This window comes from Dipodomys spectabilis, unplaced genomic scaffold, assembly GCF_019054845.1.
Source record: "Dipodomys spectabilis isolate Male_0828 unplaced genomic scaffold, ASM1905484v1 ptg000098l, whole genome shotgun sequence".
NCBI classification, from domain to species: domain Eukaryota; kingdom Metazoa; phylum Chordata; class Mammalia; order Rodentia; family Heteromyidae; genus Dipodomys; species Dipodomys spectabilis.
The window spans coordinates 6,279,505-6,305,114 of record NW_024870775.1 but is presented as its reverse complement, the minus strand read 5'-3'; the positions used below and the strand labels follow the sequence as shown (position 1 = coordinate 6,305,114).

Genomic DNA, 25,610 nt, shown 5'->3' with positions numbered 1-25,610 from the left:
GGGGTGAGGAGGGCAGGGAGGGTTGGGATCTAGAACAGGCATGACACAGGGTCCTTGGAATGCATTCACTCTTGCTTATCCTCTGACCGCCCCCCCCCCAGCCCCTCACCTGGAGAAAGCCAGACTCAGATGCATGGGGAAAGGACTTAGGATAGGAGCCACGTCCCCACCAGGCTCCCAAGGTTGTACTCTCTGGGTCCGGTGCTAGCCTAGTCTACATCTCCGCCTGTCTTCCAGCTCCTTTGACTTTCTATCTTCTCAGAGCCAGCTCTGGAAGGTCAGCCTATCTATCCTGGCGCCTCCCCCAGGGAGACCCCCTTCTCCCTCCACTGCAGTGAGCCCCTTCTACTTCAGCTCAAGGACACAAAACACGGGCATCCTGTCCCTTTAGATGGAGGTAGGAACTCAGGGCCAGGTAAGATCCCCGCCTTGGGGTCCACTGCAATGACCACCAGATGGCAACAGGGGGCAATAGAGAGGCAGAAGTAGAAAAGGCTTCCCCAGGCTGGTCGGTCCAGACCTGACCCTGCAGGTGTCCCAGTGGAAAGGGAAAGCCAGCCTGAAAGAAGGAAACAGAAAATACGAAGGAAAAGTGGGGCGGGGGGAGGGGGGGGGGAGGGAATGATCCCAGCCTCCTCTTCCTGTCTATGGGAAGTTGGGGGCAGACACCCTTCACTCCCATGGGTCCCCTCCCCACCCCAGGAGGCCTGAGAACCTGCCTGGGCAGCCTCTTGAATGGGGGAATTGTCCTCCAACCAGCCTGCCATGGGGCATGCTCACGTGGGAGCCCCTCCAGCCCCCTCCCCCACAGCCAGTGCCAGCTCTCCCATGAAACCAGGCTAATGTCAACATCTGGCCCACATCTGTCTCCATCTGACTGGACCCCTACTCACAACCCCCCCCCCACCCCCAATTAGGTTTTTTCCTCCTTTTCATGGGGTGGCAGGGCAGGGCTTGAGCTTAAAGCCTGTCCCCTTCACAGTACCCGTTAGGGCAAAGGAACCAAGGACGGGGGAGGGGCAGCCCCACCCCGGAGGTGCCCGGGGCTCTTGGCAAAGGCCAGCAGGAGCTGTTAGCAGCTGCTGTGAATGAGTCACCTCCTAAGGCCCCCACCCCAAACACACCCTGGGGGCCAGGGATGGGCATCCAGCCCCCCACAGGCCCTGAGCCATTGGACCCTCCAGACTCAGACCCTCTGCTTGGCAGAAATCTAGTCCAGAGCTGGGATGCGTCCCATTTCCTTTTATTTATAACAAAAGAAGTTTTTTTAAATATAATTTAAGAGTCCCTCCAAGCATTGCTCTGTCTCAGGTTGCCTTCCCACCCCCCCGTTCTTGCTGCACTCTTTTGTGGACACAGCTTGGGGAGGGGGGGGTCCTTGGGGGACCCAGGCATTGTTCTGGAAACAGACACATGGGTGGGTCCCTGTTCCACACTTGGGCAAAGAAGGAGACAGCAACACAGGTGCCCCCAACACAAACAGACATGAGGACAAGGACGGCAGAAAGAGAAAAAAAAAAGGGGGGCGAAGGAAAAATAAGACCAAAAACAAAACAAAACAAATATATATCTATCTATATATATATAAAATTCAGAACCTTCAATATGAAGGCAGCAGATGGGGGAGGGGCATTTACAAGGGAAATGATTGCATTGGGTGGCAGGGGCATCAAAACCCAGTGATGGATGACTCACTGAGCCTCAACACCCTCTCCTGCCTCCTGGGACCGCGCCACAGGTGAGCTGGCAGGCTGGCCACCCTCTCTTTGGTCTGCAGGGGGGCATGATCAAGGTGTGTGGGGGGGGGAGCACCCTCTGGAGAGGCTGGGAGATACTGGGCGTCTCCTCACACCCTCTGTTCATGCCCACTCTTGGGTCTGGGGTTCCCGCCTGGAATGGGCTTCTCTGCTTTCCATGGCACAAACCCCAAATCCTGTCTCTCCCCAATTGCCAACTCCCCACCCCCACGGGTTCAAAGTGCAATCCACGGGGCGCAGGGCTGAGGGTCTCTGTGCGTGCCCCTGACTGTGCCCCAGGAAAAAAGGAGCGACTGCGGCGTCCTCAGGGAGGTCAGTACTGGGGGGCTGCTCCTTCTGGCCCGCTGGGGGCTCCAGGCTTGGCTTGGGACTTCATGTGCTGGACGCTGGCCAAGATTTTCTTCTGGTGTCCTGCCAGAGTGACCCCGATTCGGAGCAGGTCCCTGCGAAAGAGCAGAGTGCTCCGTAAGCCATAGGCTCCTGGGGCTGCCAGTTTTATTCATTTTGGTCGGTTGTGGGGCTGGAACTATGGGCCTGGACACTATCCCTCAGCTCTTCAGCTCAAGGTTAGTGCTCTACCACTTAAGCCACAGCGCCACTTTCAGTTTTCTGGTGCTTTATTGGTGATAGGAGTCTCAAGACTTTCCTGCCGGGGCTGGCTTTGAACATGATCCTCAGATCTCAGCCTCCTAAGCAGTTAGGATTACAGGCATGAGCCACCAGTTCTATTTTTTGTCAGTACTGAAGCCTGAACTCAGGGCTTAGCACTGTCTCTTAGCTATTTTGTTCAAGACTGGCACTCTACCACTTGAGCCACACCTCCACTTCCAGCTAATATTTAGTGGTTAAGTGGAGACAAGAATCTCATGAACAAGCCAGGTACCAGGGGCTCACGCCTGTAATCCTAGCTACTCAGGAGGCTGAGATCTGAGGATCTTGGTTCAAAGCCAGCCCAGGCAGGAAAGTCCCTGAGACTCTTATCTCCAATTAACCACCAAAAAAACAGAAGTGGCGCTGTGGCTCAAGTGGGAGAGCACTGAAGAGCACAGGGACAGCACCCAGGCCCAGAGTTCAAGCCCCACAACCAACCAACCAAAAAAAAAAAAAAACCTCACGAACATTCCTGTCCAGGGTGGCTTTGAACCTGGATCCTGATCTCAGCCTCCCTGAATAGCTAGGCTTATAGATGTGAGCGCCACCAGCACCTCGCTAGGCTTGCCAATCTTGCTCAGTTCCAGACTACAATTGAATCAATCAGGAAGGCAAGTGGGATAGAGAAGGAATGATGTCAGTAGTCTTTGGGCAGTTTCTGGAGGATTTTGATGGGCAGGCCCTATGGGGGGGGGTGGAGCTCTGAGAGCTGCCTTCCCCTGTCCCCCCCCCAAGAGGCGAGGCAGCAGGAAGTGGGATAGAGGAAGGAAAAAGCACAAAATAATGTGGAAGGAGAAAGGAAAAGTAGGAAAGAGACAGGGGATGGGGTGGAGAGGAAGGGGAGTTCCCTGGAGTACACACAGGACGGGTCCCCCTGCCAAGAATCCCCTGCGTATAGATTTGTATCCCTTATGCTATTACTCAAACCTGGGGCAAGCAGAGGCCTTGGGAGACATGGAAAAGGCAGGAAAGAACGGTTACATGGGAGGTGATGGATCATAAAACCACTTAACACTGAAGCTAGGAAGGATCTCCAAAACTCAGGCCCAGCCTCTCCTTTTATGGGTGGGAAAACAGGACGGGAGTGGACACGTTAATGTGAGCACGCCAGGCCTGGAATGTAGATAGATGTACAAAGATAGATACAGACAAAGGGCACAGAAGGGGGGGTCACCCGAGCTGCAAAGGCCCCGGGAGCAGAGGTGGGCACTGCCATCTAGAAGGGGCCCTTGGATTCTTCACTCCAACAGCGGTTTTTATTTTCTGTATGCATACTAGGGCTTGAACTCAGGGCTTCACCCACTTGCTTGGCTTTTTTTGTTTTTGTTTTTTTGGTCGGTCGTGGGGCTTGAACTCTGGGCTTGGGCGCTGTCCTTGGGCTCTACTGCTTGAGCCACAGCGGCACTTGCGGTTTTCTAGTGGTTTCTTGGAGATAAGAGTCTCATGGACTTTCCTGCCCTGGCTGGCTTTGAACCGAGATACTCAGATCTCAGCCTGAGTAGCTAGGATTATAGACATGAGCCAACGGTGCCCAGCTGGCTTTTTTGTGCTCAAGGCCATACTACCACTTTGGACATTTTGCTTGTTAACTAGAGATGAATTGGATTTGGCCTCAAATTGCGATCCTCAGATCTCAGCTTCCTAAGTACCTAGGATTACAGGTGTGAGCCACCAGCCCCTCTCCAGCATCTGTTATTGCTTGGGAGGCTGCTCCTAGGTATGGTAATAGAGTAACTTCCTGCCACACTGCCTCATCGAGGTAATAGTTGACCTGGGAGGTTGACACCCCCAAAACCCCTTCTCACTCTCACTGCTGCTACTGTACTTACTCAGCAGAAATCTGGCTGACAAGCTCAAAGGAGCCGAATCCAGCTGCTACAAAGCTTTCTTCATATCTTCCCATCTTGATGGCTCGGAGCCACTCACCCACAGACCCAAAGGCGGAATAGTGAGGCTGTCGCTGGTCCAGGAGGGGGTGTGAGGCCCTACGGGGTGGGGGAAGGATGCTGAGTCCCAGGCCCAGTCAGGGGGCCGACAGCCTTGCAAAGACATATGCTCTCATCTACTTCCAGAGAGACTGGGAGCCTTCTTGGCCAGTGGGGGTGGATGTGCGTGTAGCCGGGGAGGGGAGGGGAGGAGATCTGGGTGGAGAGCAAGGAAGAGGGAGAGAAGGGGCTTGGTCTCTGGGACCCTCACCCGCCATTCTCCCGGGCCACGATTTTGAGGCTGGCAGGGTTGCGGATCATCTTGTCGAGGGCGCTGACCACCTGGGGGAAGCGTGGTCGGGCATTCCGGTCTTTCTGCCAGCAGTCCAGCATGAGCTGGTGGAGGGAGGTGGGGCAGTCCGGGGGCGGGGGCAGCCGGTAGTCCTGCTCAATGGCGTTGATCACCTGGAACCACAGGCAAGAGCCAGATGAGGCTATGAAGGGGCAGGGGGGATGGGAAGCTAAAGGGTCCCACGCTGATAGTGGGATGGGGGAGTCACAGCGCCCCAGAATCACAGATCTCAACAGAGTCCTTTCTGTGCTGATACTGGGGCTTGAACTCAGGGCCTGGGTGCAGTTCCTGAACTTTTGTGTTCAAGGCTAGTGCTTGGCCAATGCAACCACAGCTCCACTTCCAGCTTCTGTTGGTTAGTTGGAGAGATCAGTCTCATAGAACTCTCCTGCTTAGGCTGGCTTTGAACTGCAATCCTCAGATCACTGCCTCCTGAGTAGCTAGGATTACAGGTGTGAACTGCTGTGCCTGGCTTGGGAGTCCTTTTAATTGTGCCAAAGGCTAGATACCCCAGGCACAGTCTGGAATGTAACATCCTGTGACCTCCATCCTCCATCCCCTTCCATCTTAACTACGCTGTATCAGATGCTCTCATGTGAGGATGGCCTCTGCTTTTCAGCAAGGGACCAGAGGCTCACACTTGTGATCCTAGCTACTCAGAGGGGATGAGATCTGAGAACCCTAGTTCCAAGAAGCCAAGCAGAGGCAAAAAGTCCATGAGGCTCTTAATGTCCAATACACCAGCACAAAGCTGGAAATGGAAGTATGGCTCAAGTTAGCAGTGCACCAGCTTTGAGTGAAAAAGCCAAAAGCAATACAGAGGTCCTGAATTCAGGCCTCAGTACTGGCACACACACATGCGTGCACACACACACACACACACACACACACACACACACACACACACTTTTTTTTTTTTTTTTGCCAGTCTTGGGGCTTGAACTCAGAGCCTGGGCACTGTCCCTGAGCTGCTTCTGCTCAAGGCTAGCACTCTACCACTTGAGCCACAGCAACACTTCCAGCTTTTTGTGTGTATGTGGTACTGAGGAATCAAACCCAGGGCATGCTAGGCAAGCAGTCTCCCACTAAGCCACATTCCCAGCCCATGATCCCCCCCTTCTTCATGACATGCTTGACCAGACCAAGGACCTGGGAAGTGCCCACCCCCCCACCCTGTACTGCAGGTAAGAGAAGCCCCCAGGAAACACAGGGCCGGGACACACTTACATCCTGATTGCTCATGTCCCAATATGGCCGCTCCCCAAAAGACATCACTTCCCACATCACAATCCCGTAGCTCCAGGCATCACTGGCGGATGTGAACTTCCGGAAGGCGATGGCCTCGGGGGCTGTCCATCGGATAGGGATCTTTCCTCCCTGCGTGGAGAGGAGAGGGGGAAATGGACCCCAACACTGTAGCCCTCGCTGGAGACTTTGGCCTTTTCTCCCTAACTGGTGTTTCCTTTCTTTCTGGGACTTGAGCTCTCCCTTCCCCAACTCTTGTTCTTTTCCAACATGCCGGCAGTCGGGTTTCAATCAGCCTGAACCTGTTTCTTCTCCCTGGGCCAGGCTTCCTGGTCACCCCTCAGCCTCCTTCCCTCCTCCACCTGCTTTGCATGGGGCCCAGCCTCACCAGAGAGCTGGTATAGGTGGGATCGGAAGAGTTCTCCTCCAGGAACCGTGAGAGTCCGAAGTCAGACACCTTGCAGACCAGGTTGCTATTGACCAGGATGTTCCGGGCCGCCAGGTCTCGGTGGACATAGCTCATCTCGGCCAGGTAGCGCATGCCCGAGGCGATGCCCCGAAGCATGCCCACCAGCTGGATGACCGTGAACTGCCCGTCGTTCAGCTGCAGAGGACAGGGAGAAGGACCCGCTCGGGACTGACCACCCACTCACCGTGGCCCTGCCCATGCTTGTGTGGGAGTATGTGCGCATGTACAATGCTTTCCAGTACTAAGACTTGAACTCAGGGCCTCAATGGTTTGCGGTTTTGCTGTGCCTGTCCTGGGGCTTGAACTCAGGACCTGGGTGTTGTTCCTGAGCCTCTTTGTGATCAAGGCTAGCACTCTTACCACTTGAGCCACAGCACTGCTTTCCTGCAGATAAAAGTCTGGTTTTACTGGAGATAAAAGTCTCATGGACTTTTCTGCCTGAGCTGGCTTTAAACTCGAGCCTCAGATCTCAGCCTCCTGGGTAAGCTAGGATTACAGGTGTGAGCCACCACTGTGCCTGGCTTTGTTCCTGAGCTCTTTTGCTCAAAGCTAGTGCTCTACCACTTTGGATCTACACATCCATCTCTGGCTTTTTGGTACATAATTGGAGATAAAAGTCTCCACTTGAGCCACAGCTCTACAGAAGGGAGACAGGAAGGAAGGAAGGAGGGAGGGAGGGAGGGAGGGAGGGAGGGAAAGGAGGAAGGAAGAAAGGAAGAAAGGAAGAGAGGAAAAGAGGAAGGCAGAAAGGAAGGAAGGGAGGGGAAAGGGAGAGAGAGAAGAAGGAAAAGGAAGGAAGGAAGGAAGGAGGAAGAAAGGAAGGAAGGAAGGAAGGAAGGAAGGAAGGAAGGAAGGAAGGAAGGAAGGAAGGATGGATCTGAACTATTAACTCACTCATTCACTCACCACTCTTGGAGCAACTGTGTTTAATTTTGGAAAACAACAATGGGAAACTGAGGGGGACAGTACCAAAGCTGCCAGCTACAGCTCAACCTTGACATCGCCAGACTTTGCTCTCCTAGCTATGCCAGGCAGGCCACACGAACTCCTGATCACATCTTCCAGGTTCGTCCAGGACACTGGGGTCCAAACACCCGGTTCCATCTTGGCTTGCCATGGCCAGCTGTGGAACCCTCAGGTGGCTAATGGGTAGCTGGAGACCCCATGGCCGCCTCTGGTTCCTCCCTGTCAGCAATCCTGGCCCTGTTTTCAAAACATGTCCCCAACGCCTGCACCCACTTTCTCTGTGGCTCCCTAGCATCCAGCCAGACATCAAGACATCATCTTTAGTCTCATGCTCTTGCCAAAATCCCTCCCCCAAATCCACCACCATAGCCAGGCTCAGTGGCTATAATCCCAGCTACTTGGGAAGCTGAGCCCAGGCATAAAAGGTTAAGAGACTATATCTCACCCAATGGCTGGGTGCAGTGGCTGAGCAAAGCAGGAAAAGTATAAAATAGGAAGATTGCAGACTAGGCTAGTTGGGCATAAAGTAAGACTCTCAATTTAACAACACAAACAGGGCTGGCTCAAGTGGTGGAATGTTAGCCTCCCAAGTGTGAGGTCCTGAGTTCAAAACTCAGTCATGCCAAAGAAATAATAAAACCTACCACCTATTATGCTTGGTTTTTTAATTAGTTCTGGTACTGGGGATGGAACCCAGGGAATCACACATGAACTCCAGCTCTCCTGTTGCTTTTTTTTTTTTTTTTTGCCAGTCATGGGGCCTGAACGCTGGGCCTGGGCGCTGTATCTCAGCTCTTCAGCTCAACGCTAGCGCTCTACCACTTGAGCCACAGCGCCACTTCAGGCTTCTTTCTTTTTTGCTTATGTGGTGCTGAGGAATCGAACTCAGGGCCTCATGCATGCAAGGCAAGCGCTCTACCACTGAGCCACCTTCCCAGCCCAATGAGTACATTCCTTATCAAGCATTGTAGCCTCCTCCTTAGTTTCCCCTTCCTATCCCTCCCCTTGTCCCCCCCACAATCATCCTCCTCCCCCACCCACCAAAGTTGTAAAGTTCATTTTCGACATAACGACTTGTACATCTCATTGTTGCAATGGGTCCACCTGTATCCCTATTTCAACAATTTGTTTTTTCCCTTCCCCTCCACAAATTATACCAACATCAAATACAGTGAAAGCAGGGGTTATACCGTGGGGGAGGGACATACAAAGCAACAAAGAAATAATCTTATGTGTTAGAAACAATCGTATGAAAGAAAAAAAACATTTGAATACATATCTTAGGGTTTATTTCCCTAACATTATCTTATCTGACCTTTTCTGCTTGACTCAGACATATATTAATTATTGCAAATAAGGGAAACCATGGGACCTATGTTTCTTTGGGCCTGGCTTACTTCACTTAATATAATTTTTTCCAAGTCTTTCCATTTCTTAATAAGTGGGGCAATGTCATTCTTTCTGATGGAGGCATAGAATTCCATTGTGTATCTATTTCTTTTTAAGCTAGGGTCTTGGTGACTTTTTTCTGTCTAGTCTCAACCTCCCCAAGTAGCTGGGATTCTAGATGGCCGCCACTATATGCAGCTGGCCTGTTTTCCTCTAGTTCTATCTACTCCCCATCCCATGGCTGGTTCTTCCTCATCTATACATCCTCCTCCTCTCCCTGCACCAGGACCTTTGCATGGCCACAATACAGTCACAATACAGACTGGTGGGTCCACAGGGAGGGGTCAGGCTGTCCTCTGGGGTTGATGGTGGAAGCCAGAATGGGTCTCTCCTGAGGGAACCACATAAACTCCCCAGCACCCCCATATACCCTGTCAAGCTCTTCACACACACCTGACCCTACTTCTCAGAGTACCAAGAAGAGCGTAGATGACAGCAAACACAGAACAGTGGAGCTGAGCCACACGTCTAGACGGCAGGAGCCATCTAAGACACAAGGGTCCACTTTTCACCACAGCAATGTCACAAGAACTCTCCAGGATTTAACCCGGGCATCTGTGGCTCATGGGTGGCTGCCATCCCAGCTACTCGGGAGGCTGAGAGCTGAGGCGCAAGGTTCAAAGCCAGCCTCAGCAGGAAAGTGTGGGAGACTCTTACCTCCAATTAACCAGGAAGAAGCCCAAAGTGGAGCTGTAGTTCAAGTAGCAGAGTGCCAGCCTTGAGTGATAAAGCTAAAGAACAGCCCCCCAGACCCTGAGTTCAAGCCAGTACCAATACAAAAAAAAAAGTCCATTTGTTGCCAGGCGCCTGTCATCCTAGCTACTCTGGAGGCTGAGATCTGAGGATCACAGTTCAAAGCCAGTCTGTGCAGGTAAGTCCGTGAGACTCTTATCTCCAATTAACCAACAAAAAAACCCAGAAGTGGTGCTGTGGCTCAAGTGGTAGGGTGCTCACCTTGAACTGAAGAGCTCAGGGACAGCGCCCAGGCCCCAAGTTCAAGCCCCACAACTGATAAAAGGGGGGGGGGGGCTGGGAAGGTGGCTCAGTGGTAGAGCGCTTGCCTTGCATGCATGAGGCCCTGGGTTCGATTCCTCAGCACCACATAAGCAAAAAGAAAAAAGCCAGAAGTGGCACTATGGCTCAAGTCGTAGAGCGCTAGCCTTGAGCTGAAGAGCTGAGGGACAGCGACCAGGCCCAGAGTTCAGGCCCACAACTGGACACCCCCCCCCCCAAAAAAAAAGTCCATTTGTGCTGGATGAAGGAAGAGCTATTGGTCTGAGTCCCCACATCACACAGATGCACAAGTCTACTTATTTTGTTAATTTCCATGAGACTAAAATTAAAATTAAAATCAAATATGCCCAGGGGCCAGTGGCTCATGCCTGTAAATCCTAGATACTCAGGAAGCTGAGATCACAAGGATCAAGGTTCAGAGCCAGCCTAAGCAGAGAAGTCCTCCAGACTATCTAATTAACCAGTAAAAAGTAAAGTTATCAGTGTGGTTTGAGCGGTAGAGCACCAGTTGTGAACAAGCAAGCTAAGCAAATGTGAGGATCCTGAGTTCAAACTCTGTAGGTGGTGGGGGAGGGTTGGGAGGGAAGAAAGAAAGGAAAGAAAAACAAATAAAGCTGTTTACTAAAGCTCTATTTCCTGGGTCCCTGAACTGGCAAGAGAGCCAGCTGGCCCCACAGAGAGGTCAAAGGAAAGTTTTATGTCAGAACCTTTCTCAAAGAAAACAAAATAAGAGTGGGAAGCCCAGAGTTACCAAGAGGAGAAGGCTGGTACAGGTGTAAACCTTAATCTGTCCATTTTTTTTTTCCTTTGCCAGTCCTAGGGCTTGAGCTCAAAGCCTGTCCTGTCCTTAAGCTTCTTTTTGCTCAAGGCTAGCACTCTACCACTTGAGTCACAGTGCCACTTCTGGCTTTTTCTGATTAGTTTACTGGAGATAAGAGAGACTTTTCTGCCTGGGCTGGCTTTGAACTGTGATCCTCAGATCTCAGCCTCCTGAGTAGCTAGGATGACAGGTGTGAGCCACCAGTGCTTGGCTTTTTCTTCCTTTTTGAGATTTGGTCTCACTATGTAGTCCAGGCTGGCCTGGAATTCAGGCTCCTCGGGCCCCAGCCTGCGGCGGCACGCTGGGATTACAGGTGTGCACTGCCAGGCCCGGCGGGACACACCTGCTGTGGAGTGTGGCTGGACTCAGACCCCGGTGGGATAAACTCACCCGCAGGAAGGAGTCCAGGGCTCCATTCTCCATGAACTCCGTGAGGATCATGACGGGCACGCTGTTGGTTACCACTCCTTCCAGGCGGATAATGTTGGGGTGCTCAAACTGGCCCATGATGGAGGCCTCGCTCAGGAACTCGCGACGCTGGCGCTCTGTGTAGCCACCCTTGAGGGTCTTGATTGCTACGCAGCTCTCCTTCTTTCCCGGGGCCTTCAGCCGCCCCCGGCACACCTCTCCAAACTCGCCTGCCCACAGAAAGATCCAGTCGAGGGTGGCTCTCCACTGCCCCAGGGTGCCCTGACTCCCAGCCTGCTGCATTCCTAGGTGCCCCCTCCCCCATCACCCAGCCTCACCTGCACCGATCACCTCCTCAATCTTGACGTAGGACACGTCGATCTCTTTGGCAAATTCCCTCACTGCCTCATTAGGGTCTTCGTAAGTGAAGGGGTCAATGTAGACCTTCGTACCTAAGGAGTCACCAGGGCCCTCATGAGCTGTGAAGAAACTTCTGGACTCCGGGTGTCCAGCCTCCACCCTGCTTCCCCATTTCCTTTAGGGTCCACCTGCCTACCATGCCCGATGAGATACTGTCCGTGCTTGTCTGAGTACTCCACCTCCCTCTCACTGCTGTGCTTTCTGCAGCCAGGGGGAAAGAAGCAAAAGAGGTTAGTAAACCCAGGGGTGGATCAGGGGGCTCACACCTGTCCTCCTAGCTACTCAGGAGGCTGAGATCTGAGGATCGCAGTTCAAAGCCAGCCTTGGGCGGGAAAATCTGTGAGACTCTTACTTTCAATTAACTACCAAAAGGCTGCAAGTAGGGCTGTGGCTCACGTGGTAGAGCACCAGCTTTGAGCAACAAAGCACACAGACAAAGCCCAGGCCCTGAGTTCAAGTTCTAAGACTGGCATACACAGATACACAAAAAGTAAACTGAGTCAAGCATCTCTAACTAGAGAAGAGGACGGTGGAAATGAAAACAGGGCAGTATGTGGACAATAGGGCTTTTCTCACAAGGCCGTCCGCATAGGGCCTCCAGGGGCCCGAGGGCTCCCCAAGTCCTTCCTTACCTGAGGCAGAGCACGGCGATCACCACCACCACCACCACCAGCACCACGCCCACGACCGCCGTGCCCACAATGAGGGCCAGCTGCTCGCGCCAGTTCTCACTCTCTGCAGGAGAAGATGCCACTGGTCAGCTGACCTTACAGCCCCTGCAGCCCGGGCCCTAACATTGGGAAATGGACTGAGTTCCTGAATACAGGCCCCGCCCACGGTGACAGGTGGCAGGAAGTGCACGTGGGTTCCAGACTGCTCTGGACTCCCCCAGCACTTTAATCTCAATGCTGCTGAACTTAGTCTCCTGTGCCAGGTACCCGTGGCTCACACCTGTCAACCTCACTACTCAGAAGGCTGAGATCTGAGGATCTGGTTTTGAAGCTAGCCCAGGCAGACAAATCAAGGAGACACTAATCTTTATTAGCAAAAAGCTAGAAGTGGAGGTGTGGCTCATGCGCTTTAAGCAAAAGGTCTGGAGTTCAATCTCCAGTACCACTAATACACACAAAGGATCCAGAATGAAAAGAATTCATTCACAGACGAATGAATGAAGAAAGAACATGTGCTAGAGTCATACAACAGATAATTACTTGTCTATAAAAAGGAATGAAGCACTGGAACAGGCTAGAACATGAACCTTGCAGACTTTATGCTCAGGGGGGGAAAATTCCACTTCTGGCCAGACGCTGACAGCTTATACTTATAATCCTAGCTACTTAGCAGGCTGTGATCCACAGCATGGAAGTTCAAAGCCAACTTAGGCAGAGAATTCAAGACTTCATCTCCAGTGAAGCAGCAAAAAAGCAGACTGAGCTGGGCACCGGTGGCTCACACCAGCAATCCTAGAGGCTGAGATTTGAGGATTGAGGCTCAGAGGCAACCTGGGCAGGAAAATCTGTGAGACTTTTTTATCTTGTCTGTCTTGGGTCTTGAACTCAGGGCCTGGATGCTGTCCCTGAACTTTTTTGCTCAAGGCTTGTGCTCTATCATTTTGAGCCACAGCTCCACTTCCAGTGTTCAGTTGAAGATGAGAGTCTTAGGGACTTTCCTGTCCAGGCTGGCTTCAAACTACAATCCTCAGATCTCAGCCTCCTGAGTAGCTAGGAGTATAGGTGTGAGCCACCAGCGCCCGGCTCTGTGAGACTTTCATCACGAATTAGCCATCAAAAAGCCCTAAGTGAAGCTGTGGCTCAAGTGGTAGAGCACCAACCTTGAGCAAAACTTGGTCAGGGACCAGCACCCAAACCTTGAGTTCAAGCCCCAGTACTGCCATCCCCTCGATAAAAGGAGAATGAGAATATGACTTTTGGGGTGCCTCACAGAAGCAGAGGTAAGGCCCCCCACCTTGCTCACCCACTGCCCACACATACCATCCAGCTGTGTCTGACTGTGGTGCTCGAGGCCAAAGGGGCCGTAGCCGGCTTCAGAGCGTGCCCGCACCTGGACCAGGTAGCTGGCTCCCCGCTTCAGCCCCCGGAGCTCCGCTCGGTTCTCTGATGTCTTCAGGAACCGCACACTGCTAGGCCCCTCCGCACCCTGTCCCAGAATAAAAAGAGGATCACTGTAAGCCAGAACCCCCTCGCCCCACACCTTGGTTTCTTGCTGCTCTTCCTGTCTCCCCCAGCCCCCCACACCGCTCCCTTGACACTGGGGGTCTCTGTGAGCTCACGTGGGTGGATATTGCATTCCTTACCACATTGGATTGCTTTATAATTATTTTACAAATGATAGCAAGGCTCAGAGAGGCTAAAGGACTGGCTCAAGGTCACACAGCGCACACATGGCCCACCTGAAATTCAAGTTCAGGTCACATGTCTGCAGTTCAGAGCCTAGGCCTCTCCCACCACCACTACTAAGTCAGGGCCTGGCCTCACCTTCTCATGGTACTTGACTTCATAATCCAACACAGCCCCGCTGGGTGCTCGGGGAACAGCCCACGAAAGGCTCAAGCTGCTGGGTGATGACCGGGTCACACGAATGTCAGATACTGCAGGTGGCACTGTAAGAAAGACATGCAGGAACTTGCCGCTCTGTCTAGTCTTCACTTTCCCCACCTCTTTTATTTTTTATTTTTTGGTTGGACCAGGGCTTGAAATCAGGGCCTTCCACTTGCTCCTGAAGCTTGACCACTTGAGCCACACTCCCAACCTAGCTTTTGACTGGTTAACTGTGAGATGGAGTATCACAGACTTTTCTGCCTGGGCTGGCTTTGAACTGTGATCCTCCATATCACAGCCTCCTCAGTAGCTAGGATGATAGGCATGAATCATCTGCGGCCCAACATCTTGGGACTCTGCCCCTAAGGCCATCCTGTCCTTTAACCAACACACTTATGTCTGTTTCTTGGCCCTCCACTCTTTCTGTGGATGGACTCCACTTCCCAGTGCTCGCCTTTTTCCTTCAAATTCTCAGTCTATCCAGACCAGAGGCTCCTTTTTTTTTTTTTTGGTCGGTCATGGGGCTTGAACTCTGGGCCTGGGCGCTGTCCCTCAGCTCTTCAGCTCAAGGCGAGCGCTCTACCGCTTGAGCTACAGCACCACTTCCGGTTTTCCAGTGGTTTATTGGAGATAAGAGTCTCACGGTCTCTCCTGCCCGGGCTAGCTGTGAACCGCGGTCCTCAGATCTCAGCCTCCTGAGTAGCTAGGATTACAGGGGTGAGCCACTGGCTCTTTTGTTTGCTCCCTTTGTAAGGGTTCACTCTGGGAAAGTGAGGCAGACTCCTCCCTTCTCTTGGCTACATCTCTGCCCAAGACCTATATCACCTAGGTAAACGGTAGTCACCTTCCCCTCCTCTGTCACATCCTGGACCCCCCCCCCCCCACGCCTCCCATCCGACCCTGGAAGGGTCCCAGGCACCTAGTGGTGCCAAACCTTCTTTACTTGACCACACGTTAAGGCTGGGCAAGACAGCCCCCCAGCCCAGGCCCCACGACCATGTGCTTCTCCACCATGGGGGGGCGGGGGGCGGAGCAGCTAGGCAATACAATAAACTTCTCTTCACGTGGTGTTCTCTGTATCAGCTACCTAATTCAACCTATCTAATTTACCTAACACCCTCTACCTCTTGGTGGATTGAGGATTGAACTCAGTAACTTGGGCTTTGCTAGGCAGCTAGTTGGGCCACGCCCCTACTGTTGGAGCTAGCCAATGGCCTATCACCAGAGCCACGCCCCCACCACCTTGGCCACGCCCCCGATGCCTTAGTCACACCCTCAGGGGTGGGGCCAAGGCCAGGATTACAGGAGCCCCGCCCCAGAACCAGCCGCAGAACTCCTCTACTGCTCCTTCTAAGGACACCCCCAGCCCCGCCTCGCCCCCACCCCCAGCCTCACCCTCGCGGTCCGTGGTGACATTGACGGCCTCAAATGGCACAGGCCCTGAGGCTAAGGAAGACACGCCGTTCAGGGCGGAGACCTCGAAGGTGTAGGTGAAATCGGGGCGCAGCCCTCGAACTGCCACCCAGGGCTCCTGGAGGTTCCGGGGGCCGGGGTCGAAGGTCAGGTCTCCCCCGCAGGGCAGGCAGGAGCCCCCAGGGCGGCACTCGTGGCAGCGCAGGGCGTAGGTGAGGTCGTCCCGGCCCCCCGACTCCAGGGGCGCGCTCCACTCCAGGCGCAGGTGGGAGCCGTTCAGGTGCGGGACCACGCTCCGGGGCGCCGAGGGCGGGGCTGCGGGAAGCGGGGGTCAGCCCGAGGGTGGGGGGCTCGGGAGGGTGAGGGCTGTGCGGGGTCCACCCCGGGAACCCCCGCTCCCAGGCTCTGGGCGCTGCCACTCACTGGTGCAGGGGGCGCTGCGCTCGTCTGCGCGGGTCCGGTAGTAGCCATTCCGGCACTGGCAGAAGGGCGATCCGATGGTGTTCGTGTGGCTGTTGGCTGGGCACGGCTGGCAGGACCCCTCTCCTGACTGGGGCTTGAAGGTGCCCTGGCCACAGGCTGAGGGAGAGGATGGGTGAGAATGTGCACGCACACTCGGGCGTCCAAACCCCAAACCACAGAAGCTGGGCAGGGCGACATAGCTCACACCTGTAACCTCAGCCACTCAGGAGGCTGAGATCGGAGGACCTGAGATCAAAGCCATGAAGCCAGCCCTGGCAGAAAAACCCTCCAGCCTCTTAACTCCAATTAACCAGCAAAAATGGCCAGAAGTAGAGCTGTGGCTCAAATGGTAGAGAGCCAGCTTTGAGAGGAAAAACCCAAGTGAATTCGTGAGGCCCTGGGTTCAAGTCCCAGCCCCAACACACGCACGCACGCGCGTGCGCGCGCGCACACACACACACACACCATCCAGGTTGCATGCAGTGGTAAGATGAAACAGAGGCTGAGATCTGAGGATCACAGTTCAAATGGCATGGAAGGATCTGAGAAACATCTATGGGCAGCTGGTGCCAGTGGTGCACACCTGTAATCCTAGCTACTCAGAAGGTCAATCTGAGGATTCACAGCCCAGAACAGAAGTCTTTGAAATTCTGTCTCCAAATTAACCAGCAACAAGTTGAGCTACAAATGTTACTTAAATGGTAGAGTGCCTGCCTAGCTAGCAAGCCAACCAATAACAGGCTCTGGGTCCAAATCTCAATACTGAAAAACAAAAACTAAGGGGGGGTGGGGAGAGAGGACAGACCCTTTAACCATGGAAGGTATTTTTTCTTTTGGTTGGTCGCGGGGCTTGAATTCTGGGCCCAGGTGCTGTCCCTGAGCTCTTCAGTTCAAAGCGAGCTCTCTACCACTTAAGCCACAACGCCACTTCTGGTTTTCTGGTGGTTTTTATTAGAGATGAGAGTCTCATGGACTTCCCTACTGGACTGGCTTTGAACTGCAATCCTCAGATCTCAGTAGCTACAGACATGAGCCACCAGCACCCCAGGGGTATTTTCTATCTGACTTTCACAGTCTAATGAAGCACCCACACTTCTGATTAGAATAATAATTTTAAATGTATACCACAAAGTATGTAGGCTTCCCAACAAAATCAAATAAATATCAACACAATTGTAAGTGTTAAAAAGAAATCTATACACTGATAATATAGCACCATGTGTGTCCCTGTAAACAGGGGCAGATACAAGCTGGGCAGAGTGGTACACTCCTATAGTCCCAGCATTCCAGAGGCTGAGAAGCCAGCTTGGGCTACGTGGTGAGACCCTGTCTGGAACAATTCAAAACCACATGATTTCAGAAGGCAACAACAAAAATATACAAGCTGGGTGGCAGTGGCTCATGCCTGTAATTCTAGCTACTCAGGAGGCTGAGATCTGAGGATCATGGTTCAAAGCCAGGAAAGTCTGTGAGACTCTTATCTCCAATAAACCACTCAGAAAAGCAGAAGTGGTGCTGTGGCTCAAGTAGATAGAGTGCTCACTTTGAGCTGAAGAGCTGAGGGACAGCGCCCAGGCCCAGAGTTCAATCCCCACGACAAAAAAAAAAAAAAGTACACACACACACACACACACACTAGGAAATGAAGTTTTTTTTCCTCCTTCTTTGCTGTTTTTTTTTTCTGTCTTGTGTGTTTATCTGTCTTTGGGAGGGTAAGTAAGAGGCACAGAAATGAGGAACAGAGTGAACCAACGCAGCCGTGGTACTCACTGGACACTGTTGAAAATGAACTATATAACTTGTGGGTGGGGATGGGAGGGAAAAACTGGGAGAGAGCAAGGGAAGGGTGACATTGTCCAAAAAGAAATGTACTCCTTACCTGACTCACATAACTGTGACCCCTCTGTATATCACCTTTATAATAGCAATAAAAAAGAAATACACCCCCCACACACATACACACCCCACACACAAAATACAGTGGCAAATCTCATCAACTCTGATAGTATTTAAGTCATAATGAAGCCAGGCACCGGTGGCTCATGCCTGTCATCCTAGCCACTCAGGAGGCTGAGATGTGAGGATCACAGTTCAAAGCCAGCCCAAGTAGGAAAGTCTGGAAGACTCATCTTCCACTTACCACTAAAAAGCAAGAAGTGGAGCTGTGGCTGTAATGGGAGAGCAGCAGTTTTGATAGAAAAACCTCAGGCCCTGAGTTTGAGTCCCGCCACCGGCACGAAACCAAAGGAAAAGAAATTAAGCCCTCACCTCTGCATTTTTTGTTCCCCTCAGTGGCCTCGAACCCAGGCACACACCAGCAGCCGGTGACGGGCTGCTCTGCCCACTGGCCATCTTCCCGGCAGTAGAGGCTGGGGCTGGGACCAGGTGCGGGGCGTGCATTGGCCACGCAGCTGCCCGCCACGGGCACCACCAGCTCGCGGGGCACAGTTTCTGGGAAGCGGGTGAGGTTCATGGTCTTCTCGGAGCACTTCTTGTAGAAGAGGTGGAGGGACAGCAGCGCCATGCAGGCGCCCTGGTCCTGGAAGGCCAGGTAGAAGCCGGCCTTGCTGAGCGGCCCGAGCCGCAGCGTCTTCACGTTCACCTTGCCGGTGGCCTCGGCCCCTGGGCGCTTCCGAGTCAGGTGCTCAGCAGCCACTGTGTCCACCTGGCAGGAGACGGGGAGAGGGCGACTCACTGGCCCTGTCCGCTTCTCTCAGGAGCAGTGGATTTTCTTTGTCCCAACTCCCCCTCTAGCAGGCTCCCTTCATTTGTTCCAGAACTTTCCACTGCATTTTACCCCCAATAACTTTCCTGCAACCTCCAAAGCTGTCCAATTAATCCTTACTGAGCACCTCCAGTACATCATCCAGCCTTCGTTCTGCTCCCCTCCCAGCCCCCTGCTCTTCTCTACACCCAGAAAATGCCAGATCCTCTTCCCAGAGTGAAGGAGAAAGACAGGGATGAGTCACAGAGTCACAAAGATGCGGGGCTGGGAAGATGGCTCAGTGGTAGAGCGCTTGCCTTGCATGCCTGAGGCCCTGGGTTCGATTCCTCAGCACCACAGAAGCAAAAAGAAAAAAAAGCCAGAAGTGGCGCTGTGGCCCAAGTGGTAGAGCGCTAGCCTTGAGCTGAAGAGCTGAGGGACAGCGCCCAGGCCCAGAGTTCAGGCCCCACGACCGGACCCAAAAAACAAAGATGTGATAAACAAGCAAGACAAGTGCTGTAGCTCACGCCTGTAATCCCAACTATGCCGGAGGCTGAGATCGGAGGATTGAAGTTGGAAATTAGCTGAGCAGGAAAGTTGGTGACTCTTATCTCCACGTGAGCACCAAATAAAAAAATTAAAAACAACAACAACAACAAAAACCCAAAACACCGAAGTGGAGCTGTGGTTTAGAGTGCTAGAGCACCAGCCTTGAGCAAAAAGCTCACAAACAGTGCCCAGGCCCTGAGTTCAAGCCCTAGGACTGGAACCAAAAAAAGAAAGGTATCAGCCAGAGGGAGACAGGAAGACAGAGAAAAATGAGGACTCAGAAAAGTGGAATCAGCCAGGGTTACCCGGGCAGCATCTGGGAGGTGGAGCTGGAAGACAAGGCACCCACCCCGGAGCGCGTCCCTGATGGGTGCTGGGTACCTTGATGTAGGGGTTCTCCATCCAGGCTGGCGTGTGTGCTGTGGCCGTGTCTGCCTCACTCTCATAGTAGAAGACGGTGAAGGTCTCCTTGCAGGACCGACCGGCCCGGGGCAGGGACAGGCACTCAAGCATGGTGAAGCGCAGCGTGGCGTAGACATGCACGGCACCGCGCCGGGGTACCCAGCCCGTGCGCAGCCAGTGCGCCTGGCCAGGGGCACGCTGCATATCACACACCTCGTAGGTGCGCACACTGTGCTGCTCCTCGTCCAGGCCGCTGAGCTCTTCCCACTGCACCGAGAGAGGGGGGCAGAGTCACACAGGTTCTGTGGCTCTCAGGCCTGTCACCCTGGCTGAGAGCTGAGATGTTCAAAAGTCTACCCGGGTAGAAAAGTCCATGAGCCTCTTATCTCTAATTAAGCAGCAGAAAGTGGAGCTGTGGGCTGGGAAGGTGGCTTGGTGGTAGAGTGCTTGCCTAGTATCCACGAGGCCCTGGGTTCAATCCCTCAGTACCATATAAACAGAGAAAGCCAGAAGTGGTGCAAGTAGTAGAATGCTAGCCTTGAGCACAGAGAGGCTCAGGGACAATGTCCAGGCCCTGAGTGCAAGCCCAGGACTGGCAAAAAAAAAAAAAAAGGAGGGCTGGGAAGGTGGCTCAGCGGTAGAGCGCTTGCCTTTCATGCCTGAGGCCCTGGGTTCGATTCCTCAGCACCACATAAGCAAAAAGAAAAAAAAGCCAGAAGTGGCGCTGTGGCTCAAGTGGTAGAGCGCTAGCCTTGAGCTGAAGAGCTAAGGGACAGTGCCCAGGCCCAGAGTTCAGGCCCCATGACTGGACCCCCCCCCCACAAAAAAAAAAAAAGGAAAAGAAAAGTGGAGCTGTGGTTCAAGTGGTAGAGCACCAATCTAAAGTCAAAAGGCTAAGAGAGAACACCCAATTCCTGAGTTCAAGCCCCAGTACTGGTACAAATGAAAGGAAGGAAGGGAGGGAGAAAGGAAGGAAAGGAGGGAGGGAGGGAGAGAGAGAGAGAGAGAGAGAGGAAGGAAGGAAGGAAGGAAGGAGGAGGGGAGGGAACTTGAGGAGGGGAGGGAGTCTGAGGAGCGATTTGGGGATACCAGGTGCTCAGGACACCCCATCCAGAGACAAAGCAGCCCCCCCACTCTTACCTGCCCTTCCACCTGAGGGAATGTCACCCACTTCAGATCTGCAGTTTCCAGTTTTGTGTTTAGCAGAGTTTCTAAGAGACAAAGAGGTGAGTGAGCCTCAACCTTCCCTGCAGGCCCAGCTCCCCGGCTGCAAGCTGGAGTCAGGGGACTGGAAGGGAGGGAGGGTGAGCCCTGCCCTCGGCACCCCCTCTCCAGCAGGCCTCTTGTGTGGAGTGCCAGCCCCACCTTCAACAGCTGGCAGGTACTGGACTGCCTCAGGTCGCCCAGACCTGGGCCTTCTAGAGCGGCTGGGCCCTGGAGGAGGAGGGGAAGGAGGGAGGGAGGGGAGCAATCTGGGAGAAAAGAGCCCCATCCTTACCCCAACCTCTGCTGCCCCACCCCCACTCCTCCTCCTCCTGGTTGCCACCCCTTCCACACCAAAGGTTCCCGTCCTTCCCACCAGAGAGATGACGGGCACCTGAGGCACAGCCCCTCCCCCTGGGGTACTGCCAGCCTGGAAGGAGGAAATGCTGGAGGCCGGGACCAGGACGCTGGGGTTCCCGCCCTGCCCCAGCAGAGAGGCCCCACATCTGGATTCGGTTATGAGGAGGAACAGGGGAAGAGATTTTAGGAGAAGGCATAGGGGAAGTGTGAACACACCTGGCTGGGCTCTAGCATCTGGGGGGGGTGGGGGGGAGAGAAGGGAGAAGAGGGGGAAGAAGGGGGAGGGGGGGACCAGGATTCTGGCAGAAAGGGATTAGGAAAAATTGCAGGAATGCCCCTTGGCAGTGGCAGAGGCCCCCCTCCAGAGGCCAGGGCACCGTGGGGAGGGGCAGGAGGCAGAGACCTGCCTGGGAGGAGGCTGGTAAGGGACCCAGCTGCACACCTGGAATCCGCTCCTCCACCCCTACCCCTCTGGGGTGGCAGAGGAGAAGCTAAGCCCCCCCCCCCCCCCCCCCCCCCGTGGGTGTGGCAGCCTCTTCCTAGGGACCGGTGCACTGGGGGATTCGGTGCAGGAAAAAAACCTAGGGGGCCCACGGTGAGGCCCAGGGTTCCCCGTGGGTGAAGCAGCCGCCCAGCACTTTGGGACAGGATGCCTGGAGTGCTGGGAAGGGGGAGAATCGAGGCTGTGGTCTCCACCCTCCATTGTTCAAGCCTGGATGGCGTTTTCCTGTCTCCAATTTACAACAGTGTCCTCCACACTCGGGGCTGGGCATGGCCTCACTCTCTCTTCCTCCAGCCTCCACCATCCCTTTGATGCGGCCGTTCACAAGCCTCCCTCACCTCTTTCTCCCCAGCTCTGTCCCACTTCCATTTGCCTTTCTGTCACTACCTCTCCCCTCCTCCGATGTACGTCTTCCAGCGCCTTCTGGAGAGTTTTGGATAAACTGAACATTTCTAAGCCTCAGCCTTCCCATCGGGAAAATGGGAGGAGGTGAGAGCGGCTGGAGGTAAAAGAATCCATAAAGCTAAGGGAGGATTAGGGCTTGGAAAGCACACAAGAATGAGCAATTTCCTCTTTACACCTTTCTCTCCCCTCCTCCTCCCCAGTACACTTTGTCCCCCAGATTTTTCTGCCCCTAGGTTTCCTCTTCCCTTGGCCCCAGGCTCCCAAAACTCCCTCCAAATACTCGGCCTTTGATCCCTAGTCCAGAGCGGCTCTGCCCAGCCAGGGAGAGAAGTCTTCCAATTGCCTTTGATTTCTCCTGGTCAGCAGCAACTCCCCCCCCTTACACACACACCAAAGCCCACTCCCCAGAGACCCCTTTGAGTCTAAGCAGTGAAGAGAACTGGGGAGTCTGGGGGGTGGGGGGAACAGCTCATTGAAAGGAGATTAGGGACCGCAAAGCAGAGTGGTTGATTGGACTCTGGGCTGCTCCTCTGGGGCATGGCGACAGAAGAAAGACTCAGAGATCTTGGAAAACAGAAAGAAGAAAAAAGAAAGAAAGAAAAAAGGAAATATAGAAACTTGGGGTGACTAAGATATGGTAGTTGTGCAAAGTTAGGGGGTGACCCGAGGACATGGATGAACACTTTGTGCAGGTTTGTCAGGAGGGAGAAAAGTCACGGATGTGGGCTGAGCTGGGGTCTAGATGGCATTTTTAAAAAGTTGGGGTACAGCCTGGGGAAACCAGGGGAGAGGCTTGCCTGCAGAAGGGGAACTGGCCTGGGGAGCCTTTCGGGGCGTGTGTTGTGGGACTGCAGGCGGGGAGGGGCATTCCGAGGGGTGCAAACCCAGGTGGGGATGCTGGGGAATTCACGGGGGGGGGGGGGGGGGGCTCGGTGATCGGGCCTAGCACGAAGTTGTGCCCGGGCTGCAGCTGCAGGTCTGTCTGGAAGCGTCCTTCCCTCCTCCCGCTTAGCCCGAAGTGAGAAGTCGGACGGAAACTTTGGGGGGTCATCTTGGACCCCCGAGGTGGGGAAGGAAGGAAAGGCTGCCACGGGCGTCCGGCACGAGAGGTTGAGAATGTGGGGTGCAGGGGTACAGGAAAGTCCCGGGTCGGGGCCCGACTCCAGCTCTTTTCCCAAACAAAAGAAAACTCCACTCCCCGGCGGCCGCCTCTCCCCGCCCCCTCCGCCTCGCACTGTTGGTGCGCGGTGTTGGGGGGTCGGGGTGCGGGGAGACAGATAAAGAACAGGTCGGATCCTCCGCTCCCAGGCTCAACTCTTTTTTAGGGGGGGAGGAGAGGGAGTTCCAGGAACGGCGGGGTGCCGCCGGGGAAACTCACCTTCTAAAGCGGCAGCCAGCGAAGCCCAGCAGAGCAGCGCCCGCAGCTCCATGGCGCCTCCTCGATCGCGTTGGATCCGATCCGAGTTTGGGGGGCCCTAGCCCCCCCAGGTCTGACCCTCCCCTGGGCGGGTGGGCGCCGACGACGCACCGGGGCGTCTCCGTCGGGGCCCTCGGTCAGCGGCGGCCCATGCGGAGGCTCCGGGCACCGGGCGGCGGCGCCCAGGTGTGGCCCCGCGTCCCCGCCGCGCGCGCGGGAGGCCGTGTGCGGGGCGCCCCGGCCGTGGCGAGAGGCGCTGGGCGGGCGCGCGAGGGGTGTGGGGTGGGGGGGAGAGAGGGAAAGAGAGAGAGAGAGTTGCGGCTGGAGTTTGGGGGTCCCGCCCAGGCTGGCCGGGGTGGGCCGTCCGCTCGCGATCTTCCCCCTACTCTCTCTACAGCGGCTCAGCTCGCGCCGCCGGGCCGGGAGCGCTCCGCGCGGGCGAGGACGGTGGGAGCCGCGCCGGCCCGGACCCGGAGGGAGGGAGGGGGCGGCGCGGGGCCGGAGAGGGAGGGGCGCGCGGGGCGGGCGGGCCGGGGAGGGAGGGGCGCGGGGCGGAGTTGGGGCAAGCCCCCCCTTCCCTCCGCCCAGCCCTGTCCTGGCAGGGGTGGGAGGGGGGAGACTCGGAGAGAAGAGGGAGCGCGAGGCGAGCACGCTGATTGGCCCGCTCCCTGATGAATAATTCACGAGGGGGCGGGGCCGCGCCGCGGTGGGAGCGCGCGGCGAAGTTGGAGAAAGTTTGGCGCAGGGGGAGGGGCGCGGAGCCCCGGGCCCGCCCCGACCTGCGCGGACGCCGCGCGTCCGGCCCCGGAACGCGCGTGTCAGGCTAGTGGCCTGGGGAACCCCTCGGGACAGCCTCGGGTCCAGCGGGCACCCCGGAAGCAGGCAGAAACATCCGACCCCGCCGAGGGCCGCCCCGCTGCGCGTGGAAACGCGCCCTGCACGCACAAAGCCCGCTCCGACCCGGCCGCGCGGACTGGAGGCCCCGATCCCGGGAGCTGCCCACCACCCCCCCGAACTGCTTCTTGGGGTTGCACTTGGGGGCGGGGAGGGGGAGCGGGAGAACGGGGGGGGGTGGAGGACGCCCCGGGGTTTGGAGGGCTGCGCGGGCAGGAGCCCCGCGGCGCACGCCCGCACGGCGTCCCACGCTTGTGAGTGTTGTTGGGGGGCCTCCGGGGCGCTCGACCTGCCGTGGACAAATGAGCGCCGAGGGTGGGGCGCTGATTTGCGAGGAAAACCCTGGGAGCACGGGTAAATCCACGGTGGGCGTGCCCCGGAGGGGTGGCGGGCCGGAGCGATGCACACGTATCTGCACTCTCGCTTTCTTGACCCCCCCCTCCCCGTGTCGTCGCCTGTAACCGTGACCCGGGGGGCGGGGGCCGGGGCTGGGACGCTGTCTTTCCTGAGGCTGTTTCCTGTCTGGCTCCTGGGGGCCCTCGGGATGGCTGGGAGGGGCCTTCCTCCGGTGGCCACCCGCCCCATCCCCATCCATCAGTGTGCGGAGAGGGTTCTGGAAACTCACCCTCCCGCCCCTCCACCCCCTTCTACTAGGACCTACGTAGTGGTGGCAGGATGGGTGGCAGGGGGTGCCCCTGTGGGGTCCCCCTGCAGACTGGAAGGAAAGGCTGGGACTCAGAAGGTTAATTAAGGAGGCTCCTGTCTGAAGGAGCCGAGCTGTCAGGACAGGGGAAGGAGATGGTGCCAATACCATAATCCCGCTCGAGTGACCACAGGCCCCTGCGTGACCTCTTGTCCCCACGCACTTATCTTCCTGCCACCAGAGGTGCTCTCCACACCCCTGTCCTTCCTCGTGGCCCCGCCTCGAGCTTGCGCTGGGGTGGTGGGTCACGGAGGGCAGGAAACAGCCGGCTGGCTGGAGCCAGGCGGACCAGCCAGGGCTGGGAGTCCCCTCCTTCTTCCCCAACGAGGCCCTGTCTCCCCTTCTCTTACTCAGTGTCACTGTTTGGCAAGAGCAAAGCCCCAAATTCAAACCCCACTATTGCCAAAAAAAAAAAGAAAACAAAAAGAAATCTCTCTCTCTCCCCTAGGGTTCTGTCCTTGACTCTCATCAAGCTCAGGATTGCTTCAATTTTCTTTCCCACTTGGTGGAAGCTTGTCTCTCGAAGACAGGAGTTAGAAGTCAGACACACCTTGGTGCTTCA

The 25,610-nt window shown here is 55.3% G+C and overlaps 1 protein-coding gene across 1 annotated transcript; it reads right to left on the bottom strand.

Moving 5' to 3' along the window:
* Positions 1 to 1,252: 1,252 nt before the first annotated feature.
* Ephb4 (EPH receptor B4) lies at positions 1,253 to 23,680 on the bottom strand. The gene is made up of 17 exons (XM_042686830.1): positions 23,413 to 23,680; positions 20,705 to 20,775; positions 19,544 to 19,831; positions 18,178 to 18,574; positions 15,871 to 16,026; positions 15,430 to 15,762; positions 13,972 to 14,096; positions 13,468 to 13,633; positions 12,109 to 12,211; positions 11,613 to 11,677; positions 11,395 to 11,508; positions 11,039 to 11,286; positions 6,319 to 6,534; positions 5,913 to 6,062; positions 4,605 to 4,798; positions 4,238 to 4,393; positions 1,253 to 2,200 (listed from the first exon to the last, which is right to left on the bottom strand). The coding sequence occupies exons 1-17, from the start codon at positions 23,462 to 23,464 to the stop codon at positions 2,071 to 2,073; spliced, it is 2,964 nt and encodes a 987-aa protein (XP_042542764.1). The 5' UTR covers positions 23,465 to 23,680; the 3' UTR covers positions 1,253 to 2,070.
* Positions 23,681 to 25,610: the final 1,930 nt, after the last annotated feature.